At 37.6% G+C, this 15,182-nt stretch overlaps 1 protein-coding gene across 1 annotated transcript in view; it reads left to right on the top strand.

Moving 5' to 3' along the window:
* LOC306852105 (voltage-dependent T-type calcium channel subunit alpha-1I-like) overlaps positions 1 to 15,182 on the top strand; it is a gene marked incomplete at its 5' end in the record, with an annotated part of 134,928 nt that overhangs the window by 95,919 nt on the left and 23,827 nt on the right. The window contains 9 exons of the mRNA XM_079388748.1: positions 1,393 to 1,571; positions 1,655 to 1,781; positions 3,772 to 3,897; positions 4,181 to 4,270; positions 5,862 to 6,054; positions 7,425 to 7,576; positions 9,827 to 9,936; positions 10,938 to 11,071; positions 12,392 to 12,462. Of these exons, the coding sequence (XP_079244874.1) occupies positions 1,393 to 1,571; positions 1,655 to 1,781; positions 3,772 to 3,897; positions 4,181 to 4,270; positions 5,862 to 6,054; positions 7,425 to 7,576; positions 9,827 to 9,936; positions 10,938 to 11,071; positions 12,392 to 12,462 (1,182 nt within the window). The remainder of the gene's footprint in view (positions 1 to 1,392; positions 1,572 to 1,654; positions 1,782 to 3,771; positions 3,898 to 4,180; positions 4,271 to 5,861; positions 6,055 to 7,424; positions 7,577 to 9,826; positions 9,937 to 10,937; positions 11,072 to 12,391; positions 12,463 to 15,182) is intronic.

The raw sequence follows: 15,182 nt of genomic DNA, 5'->3' as shown, positions 1-15,182 counted from the left end.
GATCTGCTCTCACTCAAAAAGCACCTCCTTAAATTGCTAGCATGAGTGTCACATTGCTGTACTGGCCTGGTATATACTGGCCTCCAAATGTTTGGAAACGCCCTAGAAAAGTGGGGTTTTGGACAATATTGGCATGAATCCTTTTTAATTTGTGGTAATTTTGCACTGATAAGGGACAACACAAACTACAAAAACATTTATTACATAAACAGTTTATAAATAGAAAAAACTTAAATTTTCGATTCATCAAAATATCCACCATTAGCAGCTATTACAGCTCTGCATAATCTGGGCATCTGAGCTGTCAGTTTATTCAAACATTGACTTTGAATTGGCAATCAATTGTTGAGGCTATTAAGTTGTGCTGACCCAAAAATCTTTTAAAAACCTGGGCCAAGTTTAAACCAGTAACCAGGCATCACAGCTGGCAAAGGGGCATGTCTGACTTTGACATGCATATATTGCCATTATTATGTTTTATTGCTGGTCTTCAATGATAATGTCAAGTTACTTTAATGTATTTGCACCAAAAATGATAAGGATTTATGCTGATATCGTCCAAAACCACACTTTGCCAGGGGTGTTTCCAAACTTTTGGAGGGCAGTGTACATCACTGATTTATTATTGGCTTTCTTTGGCAGCATTGTAAAGAAAATGTCAGACTAATACAGCCCAAATTGATCCCAAGAAAGAGCAGATATGTGTCGCAGTACGGCATTTCATTTCTTAAAAGTACATAATTCTCTCTGTCTCCCTCTGTTTTCTTGCTCTCTTTGCTCTTCTCACTCTTTAGACCTTAGCTGACGACAGATCGTGTGTGTGCGCATACCGTTTCTTTCCTGTCACTCGTCTTGTTAGTGTCACAAGAACCTGCCTGGGAGGCTAAGGCTCAGGTCACCTTGGAGCTTCAATGGATTTTCGTCACTTTTACTGCATTTTAGTTTCATATTTTTTGCTGTTTTTCCACAAGTTGCAACGTTTTTTAAATCTCCAAGTCATATCTCTCAGCCTTCAGCAGCTCCTTCAAGTACATCTGCATCTCACCGCTGACAAAATGGTAGATTTTAGATGTAAATTATGCAGAGCTCAATTGAGTTGTAAAATCAGCTCTACAGGAAGCAGTATTTTAGGGCTATAATTAGAAGAATTGGCTTGGCTTGCATGGAGATCACAAACTCTGACTTTGCTGTCTTTTTCTCATCTTCAATAAATCATATGGACCAGTTTCGATCAATTCCAGCAAAGATATGTAAGCAAAATCACACTAGAAGGGACCGGAATGAAATTCAAAATCAGATTAGAGGACCAGAACCCAGTGTTACATAAAACCGAACAAAATCCATGCATTATTATGCTGTCCATTTGAGATGTCGTTTCTTTGTTTATTGTAGGTGGTGTCTATGGGTTTGTATATTGGAGAGCAGGCATACTTGCGCAGCAGTTGGAACATTTTGGATGGTTTCCTGGTGTTTGTATCTTTGATTGACATTGTCGTGTCGATGGCGGGCGGGGCTAAGATCCTAGGGGTGCTCAGGGTTCTCAGGCTTCTGCGCACACTGCGCCCCCTCAGGTACAGCTAAAAGTGTTCATGTGGCATTGCCCAACATATGCTTGGTTTATAACTCTGCTGAATGCTTTTTTCCCTTCTGACAGGGTTATCAGTCGAGCTCCTGGCCTCAAGCTGGTTGTGGAGACTTTGATCACCTCTCTGAAGCCTATAGGAAACATAGTTCTCATCTGCTGTGCCTTTTTCATCATCTTTGGCATCCTGGGAGTCCAGGTAAAGGTGCTCTCTGAAACATTTTGTCCATGCATACTGAGGAGACAATGTGCTACCTCTGATGCTTCAGAAAAGGATTTTGTATGCAACTTTTTAAAGGAATCTTTGTATCTTTGATAAATATTTGTATCTTTGAAAATTGAGGTGAGTTATTATTATTATTATTATTATTATTATTATTGGCAAAGTATACAAACACTAAAACCTGTGGAAGAAAGTCACCAATTGTATGTCTAAATTTAGATTTAAAAAAGGCTATTTTTAAAGTGACAAAAGCGCTATATAAATGTATAAGTGTGTATGCATATATATATATATGCATACACACTCGTCTTATATATATATATATATATATATATATATATATATATATATATATTTTAGTGGTGTCAAAATTAGTGTGTTAACGCAGGAGATTAATTAAAAATATTTAACGCAATAAACGCAGGGGCGGAGCTAGGGTTGGCCACCCCACTCACAACTGCTGTTTCTGTCACTTTTTCTCTTGACAAGAAGTGCATTTATTCAGTCGCAGAACGTCTTTATGAACAGATCAAACTGGAGACGTTTCAGACACATGCTCCACTTCACCCCTGCGCCAGGCGTGAGTCAAACGAGCGAGGAAACGGTGCTGTGCTCGCAGTGCGTGCTCAATTGCACACACAAAGGTGCAGGCGCATGCTGTAGCCTGTATCATTTCATATCAAAGCGCGAAATAAACTACGTGTATGCAATGTTGTGGTCAGTTAAGCCATGTTATCAAAAAGGTGATTAAAGCTGCCTTAAAACTGTGCTTGCATGTAATATATTTTATACGAGTAACATTTAAGAACATGTCTATGAAATGGTTTTCAAAACTGTCCTGGAGCAGCCCGCACCGTTCCCTCATCTAACACACCCGATTCAACTTGTTATTAGAGACTTTAAGACCTGAAGTGTGTCAGAAATGGTAAAAAGAGTTGAGAGAAAATATGATGCGTGTCAGATCTGCGTTACATTCAGCAGCAGCAGCTCTTAAAGAAATAACAGCCAAAATACCCTAATAACCAGCTGCTGTGATGTCTATTAATCAAATGATAAAGAAAAACAAGAGGAAAAAAAATACTTTTATAGCTTTAGGGATTCATCTATATTTAATTTAGTATTTAGTGTTTGATAACTTTCAATGTCTGTATATTTCTGCTGAAGGGCACAGGTAAATATGACATTTATTATAATGGGTTTATGAGAAAATTGTTTTACGTTCACTTCAATAAGAAGTTATTTTTTAAAAGTCTAATAAATGTTCAAATTGATAGCTCTCAATTATACTGTAATGCTGAATGGCTATAGTCAATGGATAAATATGGGGGGGGGGGGGGGGGGGTCATAAAAAGATTACTTAAATTTTTTGGGGGATCAAACTGTAACCAGACGTGACGCGACGTGATAAAAAGTATATTTTCCATGTTATTTCTTTTCCATTTTTGTTCTAACCACCAGCGACAAAGTTCATTTGAACTTTGTGTCAGTATGTCATAAATAGAATGAGTCAGCAGTTTACTGTCAGGGATTTGTCGTGCCGCGCTACGCAGCATCCAGTGTTGACAGCATCACTGATTATGATAAGTTCTATTGTATTTTGTTGCGTCACGCCGCTCGCGTCCGTTGTAGACACGATGTAAGTTAATGTCGCTTTCTGATGCTGCGTTTGAATTTTCAATTTTCCAGATTTTTATTATCTTAATCTCACTATCATACCCTTTCTCTCTTCATCACCATTGCTTTCAGTTTCTTTTTATTTTGTGTTTATTATTAGTTCTTATTCCTTTTTAGTGCCGCATCTTGTTCTTTTCTTCATAGAAAATGTTTTCTTATTCAGTCCTGGCCTTCTTTCATAACACCCTTTTTCTTTCAAATATCCTCTGCTTTGACAGTTTTATTAAAGAGATGCTTGAGTAGTGTGGCGTTGAGTGACATGAAGTGTGTGCCATTTCTTTTGCCTCAACAGCTTTTCAAAGGCAAGTTCTACTACTGCTTGGGTCTGGATGTCAGAAACATCACCAACAAGTCCGACTGCCTCTTGGCCAATTATAAGTGGGTCCATCACAAGTACAACTTTGACAACTTGGGTCAGGTTAGTTTGTTCTCTGATTGGGCTTATCAAATTACACGACAGATTCACAAAATACCAAAAACTGAGCAACTCAATTTGTTGCTTTGTTCGATGTACCTTTATTTGTGTGCATCTATACCAGAATGACCTCTTCTTTACATCACCTGGTTGTCTATCTGTCCTTGCACCTTATTTGTTTGTTCAACCACCATCGATCTTTTTTTCCTGCTTGTCTTTCCACCCATCTCCATTCTTCTGCATGTCCTTGCATGTGCTCATATGAACGTGTGTTTATGTTTTACAGGCTCTGATGTCCCTGTTTGTGCTGGCATCGAAGGACGGCTGGGTCAACATCATGTATCATGGTTTGGATGCAGTGGCAGTGGACCAGCAGGTAATGCTCTTCATGTAACATGTTCATCCTGATAGTACTAACCTGGTGAATATAAATTGTGCTCTTTCAATGTCACATGGATGCTGTAATACATTTGCATATTGGTATCACAGTGAACCATCACAGTCAGTCCTCTCATATAGTCCTCTCAGTGTTAGCCCAAAGCAGGCACATTTATACATACGACTTGAAGTACAAATAGCTACACATATAATCACATATATCTTATAAAATACATAAGTCTATGGTTTAAAGATTATTAGATGAAAATCTAAAAGAAAAATGCTTTAAAGAATATAACAATTTACTAAAAATCTAATAAAAATTAAAGCTAAATATAAAAATATATATAATGAAAATTATATATAAACGCACATAAAATTACTTATTATTTATAAGTTGCTTTGGATAAAAGTGTCTACTAAAAGAACAAATGTAAATGAAAATATAGAAATAAAAGCCAGTTCAGTTTTTCGCAGTGGCCTGGTGCACAGTGCACTTTTAAATAAAAATTATATCCTGTAACGAAGATACTAAGTAAGCTTTAACAACTTTGATTAAAATTAAATTTATTTTCTGAATTAGTTATTTTCATACTTATTAAGTGTTAAAAGGTCTCGGAGCCAAACAAAAGTCTGTTTCTTTTTTAACTAAAATAAAGAGCTTTAAGGAATAAGCAGTCAACAGTGAATATTTAATCCTGAATACACACAATCAGCTTCATGAATACTAACAGGCTTTTGGCTCTGAAGCTAAAAACAATGACTTTCAAGAGTCCTCGATTCAGAAAGCAGTGAGCTTGCATCAGTTAGGGACCTGCACATAATGATTAAGTGTAGGCCTGCAGCTAGACCCTCTCACACTGGAAGACACACAGGGTGGAAAAAAAAAAAACTCATGGATTAAATGGCATGTGTAATTTCCCCACTGCATCATCTCTGTCACACCAGAGTCCACTGCAGGATATAATCTATGTGTGGAAGCAGATGGAAATGTGCAGAGTACCATGTGCTTTCTCATCCCATGTTTTACAATGAGCTAATTTAGACTTTGGCGTCTTTGTTTCGCTCAACACTGCTGCTAAGCAACCAAGTAAAAGCTGCTCCCAAGTTCACTTTACCATAATTTGACCAATTTCCCTCAAGCTTACGAGTGTCTGCATTACACAAGGCTGTGTTGATTATCTTGTTGAATTAAATTTTAGGCAGCTCCCTGTTCTGACCAGTTTCTTGTGTCGTTTTTTTTTGTATTACTTGTGAAGAAAAGCATCATTATCATTTCCATTGTTCCTAGTCAAATTTTGAGGAATAACCCTTTCTGCCTGGTTTGTGCTAGGGAAGTTAATTATCTGTCTATTTACACTAAGTGTAAATAGCCCGCCTTGTTGGCAGAGGCTATTTACACTAACTTCGCCCACCAACGGGAAAGTCCACACTGAAAAAAGACGGTCATTTAATATCAGTTTCAGTGGCTTATAAGGCGCATAATCTATTTACACAGCCACCATTTACATTTTCTTCAGAAAATCAAGTGTATATCTTTTGTGCCTAACTCTTTCATTCTCCGTTCTTTCTGTCTTTTCATTTTTCAGCCCATAACCAATAACAACCCCTGGATGCTGCTGTACTTCATCTCCTTTCTCCTGATTGTCAGTTTCTTCGTGCTGAACATGTTTGTTGGAGTGGTGGTGGAGAACTTCCACAAGTGCCGACAACACCAGGAGGTGGAGGAGGCCAAGAGGAGGGAGGAGAAGCGACTGAGACGCATGGAGAAAAAGAGACGGAGTAAGAAAAAGAGATGAGAGGCAGAAAGCACGTGCCGTCGAAATGGGTCTTGCCAATAAAAGAGTAATAACAATGGAGAACACCACCTCTTTTTCAATTTAACATGGTCTTTAGTTTGGGAAAGACCCTCTTATTAGGCTGTATTAATTTAGATATTTATTTTACCTGCAACAATTTATGATGACAGAGTCAACAGGGCAAAAAAAAATACATTTAAAGCATAAAAAGAATGAAATGAAACAAAAATGGCTTACTGGCCATACCAGTTCCACGGAGAGGAGAAATCCATAAGGAAAAGAGAGGGATGGATGGAGCGCAGTGAAATGAAAAAGAGTGTAAATGAAAAGAGATTATTTGATTTGTGCATGATATGCTAAACAACCGGTTTAATTCTCCAGACATCTCATAATAACATTAGCCAGATGGAAAGACCGCACAGAAAAAAAAACTAGTTTATGGACCAGAAAGTAGCCTTTTCGTCACATATAAAAAACTGTAGATCATTTTGATGGTAAAATATTCTCTAGTCCCAATCTAATGTGCAGGGATAATTGTAAGTAATCCAATAGTAGGTTAATTTTCAAAGAAGTGTAATGAGTGTGGCTCTGTAGCACTATCAAAACATATCTCTTTTTCTTTGAGCCTCACAGCGTAGCAACATTGGCTGAACCAGAGGAATGAGTTTGTGGGAGCGACTATGTGTTTGAGTTGTAACGGTGATGCCCCCCCTGGCTTTCTACCAGATTCATTTTTATTTAAGTTTTTAAATTCGGGCGCCAGACAAGGATAAAACTTTAATTTTTTTTCCTCCAGATAGCTTAGAATTAAAAACCACCAATTACAAAAGATGCAGTCAGGGAGACAATGAAGCACATCAGACCAAGAACCCATAGTTCATGTTCAAAAGTGTACATTTAATTCCTTCGACAATGAATTTTATCCACCAGACACCAAACACATAACATTAATCCTTGTCATTTACAATACACCACAAACAAAAACAAACAAAAAAACAATGCACCATTCACCAATTTTGCCAGAGAAAACTCAGTCCCACACGAGTCACTGGCAAGTTTAAGCGCACTTCAGTATTTTTCAAAACAGTTCAAAATGGGAAAGAAAAAAAAAAAACAATCCCGTTCACAAAAAAAAAACGTGTATAATAAAAAAAACTGCTTATGAGAGTGAAAAATATGTAACTGGACGTGCGGTGCGTTTGTGTTTGGGGTGAGTGCATGGGATTTGTACCACGTTTTTGTAGTATTAAGTGAAACCTGTTTGAGTTCTATTTGTTGACTTTACACACGTCAGCTTTATATATTTGTTGTCAAAAGGTGCTCATTCTGAACTGATCTGTTTGTTTCTCTCAGAGGCCCAGAAGTTGCCCTACTATGCCAGTTACAGTCACGTGCGACTGATGATCCACACCCTGTGCACCAGTCACTACCTGGACATCTTCATCACCTTCATCATCTGTGTAAACGTTGTGACTATGTCACTGGAGCACTACAGCCAGCCTCGTGTAAGATAAAATGCAACTTCATTCTCTAAAACAGGGTTTCTCAATTTTTTTTTTTTTTGAACTAAGGTTCCAACTCTCAACAATAAGTCAGTTCGGTAAGAAACATGGTGATCAAAAAAACATTTCATATTATCAGTGCTGAAAACAGCCGTGCTGCTTAATTTTGTTTTTGTTTTTGTTTTGTGGAAATTGTTACACTTTTTTAGGATTCTTTGAAAGTGAAAGTGACAGTGACGTGACATACGGCCAAGTATGGTGACCCATACTCGGAATTCATGCTCTGCATTTAACCCATCCAACGTGCACACACACAGCAGTGAACACACACACACCGTGAACACACACCCGGAGCAGTGTGTGAACTTTAATGAATAGTTCAAAAGAACAATATTTATTTGAAATTGAATCCAAAATTTTACATCTTTACAGTCACTTTTGATCAATTTAATTCATCCTTATTAATTTAAAGTATAAATTTCTTTAAAAAAAATTAGTCTTACTGACCCCAACCTTTTGTACAGTAGTGTGTGTGTGTGTGTGTGTCTATATATATATATATATATATATATATATATATATATATATATATATCATGTGAAAAAGAAAGGACGCCCTATTGAATTCCATGGATTTCTTTATGAGAACATAATAAAAAATCATCTGGTCCTTAGCAGGTCTTAAAATTTGTAAAATAAAATCTCAGATGAACAACAACGCATGACATATCATATGGTGTTATTATTTATTTAGCAAAAATAAAGCCAATAAGGAACAGCCATGGGTGACAAACTAAGGACGCCCTATGATTCAATTGCCTGTAGATCCACTTTTAGCAGCAATAACTTGAAGTAATCAATTTCAGTATGACTTTATCAGTCTCTCACATCGTTCTGGAAGAATTTTGGCCCACGCCTCTTTACAACGTTAATTCAGTTTATTTGTGGGCATTTGTTTATGCACAGTTTATGCAGCCTCCACCAGCATGCTTGACTTTTGGTATGAGGTGTTTGTGCCAATAAGCTCTTTTGGCTTTCACCAAATGTGGCGCTGTGCGTTATGGTCAAACATATCCACTTTGGACATTATTCTAGAAGTCTTATGGTTTGTTCAGATGCAACTTTCCAAAATAAGCTATCCTGCAATGTTCTTTTTAGATAGAAGAGGCTTTCTTCTGGCAACCCCAAACATGCCATACATCCTTGCCATTTTCTAATTGTAGTGTCACAAACTTTATCATTTTACATGTTAACTGAGGCCTTTAGAGTCTGAGGTGTAGCTCTTGGGTTGTCTGCAATTTGTCAGATTTGTACGATCTGAGCATGGGGGGAATTTTCTGGGACATCCACTCCTGGGAAGACTGGTCTTGAATATCTTTTTGCAAATTGCCATATTGCTCTTCTCAGATTGAAGGCAGCAACCATTGCTTCTCTAAGATCATTGATGTCTTTCCTCTTTTGTGTTAACATTCCTGAAGGCTCCAGACCAGCAAACTGCCAAAACTGGTGCTCACACTTGCTGATGATCAGTTAATCAAAGGTATTTAAATAGCAGTGTCTGACCATTATTTAGCCTCTTAAGTCCTATGTTAACAGTAATGGAGTCCTTAGTTTGTCACCCATGGCTTTTCCATTTTGGCCTAGATTTTGTTAAATAAATAATAGCATGGTGTTATATCTCATGTGTTGTTTGAAGACCTGCCAAGGAGCAGATTTTTATTTTTTTTTATTATGTCCTGAGAAGGAAAACAATGGAATTCAATAGGGTGTCCTTTCTTTTTCACATGACTCCATGTATATATGAAGACTTAATTTGCAAAAACGGATAACTCCGTTTTTAACAATTCTCAAAAATCATGTTTTTTCATTGTGCATTCCAATTAATCTCAATGAAACTGCATCTGTTTTTGCTAATAAAATCTTGATATTTATTCTTACAGCGATCATTGGTTCACATTTCAGAAATTTCCCACAGTCCATCTGGCAAATTTACCCTGGGGGGTCCATGAATTTGAGAAACTCTGTTCTAAAACCACTTACAGTCTGATGAATGCATGTAGCTTGTCTCAATATATTAAGCTTTACCTGAACGTTCATAGAATACTTGATATTGTTATATTGCTAATGTAAAAATGACTGGTTTGGCTGACTTTATGAACCTGAGGCGAAAGTCTTTTAATCATTCACACCTCTCTTGTTCTCTTCCTCTGTCTCTCTGGCTTCCTCTCCGTCTGTGTGTTTCCTTCCCCCCCAGTCTCTGGAGATCGCACTCAAGTACTGTAATTATTTCTTCACCAGCACCTTTGTGCTGGAGGCTGTCCTGAAGCTCATCGCGTTTGGCTTCCGCCGTTTCTTCAAAGACAGGTATACAGTTCATTCCCCTTCTCACCTTTCATCTCCTCATGTTTCCTCTCTTCCGATCGCTAATTGATTTAATGACTTCATTACATGTCGATTCCACCTGACCGAATCCTCTTAGTTTGTTCTCTAGAGTCACTGGAGGGTGTGTTATTGCAAAACGTTGCATATGCTGTTGCATTCGTGGTGCAGATAGAAATGAAATTAACCCTGCGTGATGTTAATGCAACAAAGTGCGGCAGACTACAGTGAAGAGCGAGAGTGAACGTGGTTATTTGTCTCAAGGGTTTAATGAAATCTCTCTCCTGTGTTTGTTTCCCTAATAGAATTCCTACTTATGATTAGGCTGCCTGCAAGAGCGGTTCCTCTAGTTTGTCATAAACTACTACTGACATGTTTCAAGGTTCACTAAGCAAGCACAGAGTGTAAACATCCTGGCATTTTGTAGCTTTATTAGAATATATGGTATTGACCCATTTTAAAGAGTAAAAAAAAAACAGGTTCAGACCGCAGTGCACTTTGTCTTTTTTATTCACGCATATTCGGGTCTGACACCAGAAAGCTTTCAACAAGCCATTATTTATTGTCTTAGATCTCCGTGCCTCTTAACTAGGTCACAATTACGAGCTGGATTGTAGAGGTGTGTGCGCAGACAGGTGTGCCGCGGCTGGTTCCCGCACCACAGATGTGGGCGACTATGATTTGTGCTAGAGTGTAAAAACGAGCCATCCCTTGTCCTGCCTTAGCGAATGAGGTCACCTATGCTGGAGTGGGTCCTTAATTCTCCCTAATTGGGTGTTATTAAGTGGTCCCCAGCAACAATTCAGGTCCCAAGCTGCCTGTTTGATCAGACCGAGCTTCAAATGTTAATTTCTTTTAAGTTACCTCTCTGGAGGAATAAATGACCAGAGTGTAATGAAACTAGAGGGGAAGGTTGGATTCAGAGTGCATAAAAGGTGAATTATTTTGCATAACTGAGCAAACCTGTCCCTTGTGAATGTGTGCAGGTGGAACCAGCTGGATTTGGCTATAGTGCTGCTGTCAGTCATGGGCATCACATTGGAGGAGATCGAGATCAGTGCCGCTCTGCCCATCAACCCCACCATCATACGCATCATGAGGGTCCTGCGCATCGCACGTGGTTAGTTATACAAACACAGACACTGACCACTGGCTAACAGCACTCATCATAGCTGCTGCTGGACGTTTCAGTGACCCTAAATACATAATTAAACTGTCAGACCCCTTAAAATATGTAATTATATACTCTTTCCTCATGCTTGCTGAAAACAGAGACTTCAGTAAGAATGCCTAAGGGTATTTTTTTTACTCTGTCTCATCAGCAAGAATGGGTCATGATTAATTAATTAATTGAATTTACTATATTATTATGGTAATTAATGCACATGGCCAAAAATAACAATATGAAATAAAAAATAATGGTATCTTTCTGTATTTTTAATATATATGTTTTATTTAGATATTATTTTTAGATATTATATATTTTTAATTTTATATATATATATATATATATATATATATATATATATATATATATGTATATATATATTATTACACATTATATTACATACTATAATTATATATATATATACACACATTACATTCAAAAATATGTAGTCCTTTACTATAGTCAGTGAAAACTGATATACTTTTAGCAATATATAATACATGAAGCATGATTGGTTTATTCGAATATCAGTGGAGCAAGTTGAACCTCTTGCTCTTGAAGCAAGAAATCTATTTATTTTGTCTGCAGTGTCCTCCCGATCAGATCAAATGGCTTTATTTCATGTCTCAGCTCGCTGTTTAATCTTTTAATCAACCTACCAGCCTGAAATACAAATGAGCTCCCTTCATGTACAGAATATTGTTACGAAAAGTTGCTTTAATACTCATCTCCAGCACCAAATTCTATTTTTCTCCCCAAATTATTTTCTCCTCCCCATTTGCCACTAACACCTGATTAGTGGCCCGTGTGTTGATAAGTCCCTAATAGCCAATGAGTCTTACGTTCGCCTCATTACCCAATACGAGCCTTAGAAATATCGACTCCATCATACCAAAATGGTATTTTGCACAGGTCAGTGGTGCTGTATTATTGAGGATTGATCTGTTTGTCTAGAGTTTAATCTGGTATTTAATCCTGCTGTTGTCCACAGCCATCACTGAGTCAGTGTGCCATTACTCTACATCTGTACGGGGAGAAGGCGGCAGTGTGAGGGTTTAATTTTAGCCCTGACCTTTTCCTTCTCCCCTCATTAGCCGGTTAGGCTGGAATTAAACCAAGGTGGGGAGGGGGGGGGGAGGGGGGTCCTTGTCTGTTATCGGCCTCTTTGTTTTTCTTCTTCTGAAATGATCAACGCTTTGTAGACATGCACACACACTGAGCTGTCTTGTTGAACTCTCTATAACTCTCTCTCTTTCTCGCTCTCTCTGACAGTGCTAAAGCTGTTAAAGATGGCCACGGGAATGAGAGCGCTGCTGGATACGGTAGTTCAAGCCCTGCCACAGGTGATAATACCACTACAAACCTCCCTGATGAATCATTGCATTGTCACCCCACCCCCTTTTAGTCATATTTTGGCTCAGGAAGAGGAAGTCATCCAAGCAGTGTCGACAACAAGAACAGGCTGCTTATTGGCCCATGAAATTTGGTGATTCATAGGAACCACAAACTCGCTCAGGGCACATAATAACCCCAAAGCAAGAATAAATACCTGCTTTTACATACACACACCCACACACACATTCATCTTGTTCATTGCTTTTTCAACTGGGATACATTAAACTTTATTTTTATATCACACCTTTAAAGGTAGCTTTAAAGCACAAGATAAAATCAAATAAAAAAGACATGAAAAATAAATCAGAGTCAAATAAAAGCTCTCCTAAAGAAGAAGTTGAAACTCTAGTGTAGCGAGATCCATAATTTTGATCGCCCATATAAGTTTGAAGGAATAGTTTGAAGAAAGATGACAGGTAAGGTAAAATGAAAGCGGTTCACACACACACACACACATTCATAAAGCAATCCAAACACTTTCATTATCAAACACAGAGTGTTGTTGCTGTCTAACTGGTCACAGAGTGGTGACTGCTTCAGGAGAGAGCTGCTAGCTAGACATCTCCGGGTGGAGTAAAGCGTCACTCCTCTGTGGGTATTGATCCCTTGTTCATTACTGCTGGGCCCAATGTCTTATCCCCATGGCATCTGTGAGGTAATTAACGCTGCAGCTGATTAAAGAGCCACTCAGGCACTCTGTCCCACCATGCAGTTCTTATTTAGTACATCCTTCCAGAAATTACTGTGAATTTCCTTTACAACTCTCTTAGAGATGCTGCTCATTCCCCAAAGGCTTCAGATTGGCTTTTATAGTTTATAGTCTTTATCATTTAACCTTTTTTATGGTCCTCGTATAGATTTAATTTTGCTTAAACATATTTTGCAGGACTGCAGTTTTTAATACAAATAGACAATATTTTTACTCAGAGCTACAGTGCTGCTCTAAAGTTTGGGAACCCCTTGCATAATCTGTGAAAATGTAATTTTAACAAAATAAGAGAGATCATACAAAATGCATGTTATTTTATATTTAGTACTGTCCTGAGTAAGATATTTTACCTTAAAAGATGTATACATTTAGTCCCCATTCAAAAGTTTGGGAACCCTTGGTTTTCCAGCATCTTTTGCATATTTGAACCCTTTCCAGCAGTGCCTGTATGATTTTGAGATCCAAAAAATAGCTGAAATTATTAAAATAACCCCATTCAAAAGTTTTGTGGTTAAGTGGTTCTTAATACTGTGTGTGGTTACCTGGATAATTCATGACTGTTTTTTGTTTTGTGATGGTTGTTCATGAGTCCCTTGTTTGTTCTGAACAGTTAAACTGAGCACTGTTCTTCAGAAAAAATCCTCCACGTCCTGCGGAATCTTCAGTTTTCCAGCATCTTTTGCATATTTGAACCCTTTCCAGCAGTAACTGTATGATTTTGAGATCCATCTTTTCACACTGAGGAGAATTGAGGGACTCAAACACAACTATTAAAAAAGGTTCAAACATTCACTGATGCTCCAGAAGGAAACACGATGCATTAAGAGCCGGGGGGTGAAAACTTTTGAACAGGATGATGATGTCCAAATTTTTCTCATTTTGTAGAAATATATATATTTTTTTCCATTTAGTACTGCCCTTTGGAAGCAACAGAAGATATTTGCATGTTTCCCGGAAGACAAATTAAGTACAATTTACCTTGATCTTCAAATTCAAAAAGTTTTTTTTTTTGTCTTGTGGACTACATGTAAGCATCTTTTATGTAAAATATCGGTAGCACTTTATTTTACAGTACATGTACTTCCCTGGTACATACATGGTAAATATTTTGTACAGGCAAATGAGTGGTAACACAAAGTACTTACCTGTGGTGTATGTACATGGTAACAAATACACACATGCATGGTAATTAGTTTGTACAGACAGACAAGTGTGGGTAAGAATGGTCACTTACAGGAAGTAAGGGAAGTGCCTGTTTGTACCCACTTGTCTGTAAGTACTACATATTTACCATGTATATGCATTGGTAAGTACAGTAAAGGATCACTAGGTGCACAGTGTAGGTGTAGATGTACGGGCACTAGGTGTTAGTGTTAGTGACCGTTCTTACCCACACTTGTCTGTATGTGCAAATTAATTACCATGCATGTGCGACTGTTAAGTACAGCCGTGTTTCTTATTTGTTACCATGTATATACACCACAGGTAAGTACCACTCATTTGCCTGTAGGTACAAGATATTTACCATATATGTACTAGGGAAGTACACGTACTGTAAAATAAAGTGCTACCAAAATATCTTACTCAGGACAGTACTAAATGAAAAATAACATGCATTTTGTATGATCGCTCTTATTTTGTTAAAATTATTCCAATTTTCACAGATTCCACAAGGGGTTCACAAACTTTCAAGCAGCACCGTATGTTTAATTGGTTTATTTAAAAAAGATCACCTGAATGTATTGTGATAATCTTAAATGTTTTTATTAATTACGTTTACATATAGCCTATTCATTTAGCAGACACTTTAATCCAAAGCGATTTACAAATAACGTATACAACAGTTTTTTGTCAATTTTACTCTATTTTTGCCATGAAGATAGCCTTGCTGCTGACATGGTGTGCAAAAATGACAAATAAATAATAGATTATGTTTTGCAGTAGACATACCTTAAGCCA

This window comes from Barbus barbus, assembly GCF_936440315.1.
Source record: "Barbus barbus genome assembly, chromosome: 3".
In the NCBI taxonomy this organism is placed as follows: Eukaryota; Metazoa; Chordata; class Actinopteri; order Cypriniformes; family Cyprinidae; genus Barbus; species Barbus barbus.
The sequence above is the reverse complement of the archived record's forward strand: the minus strand, read 5'-3'. Positions and strand labels throughout refer to the sequence as shown.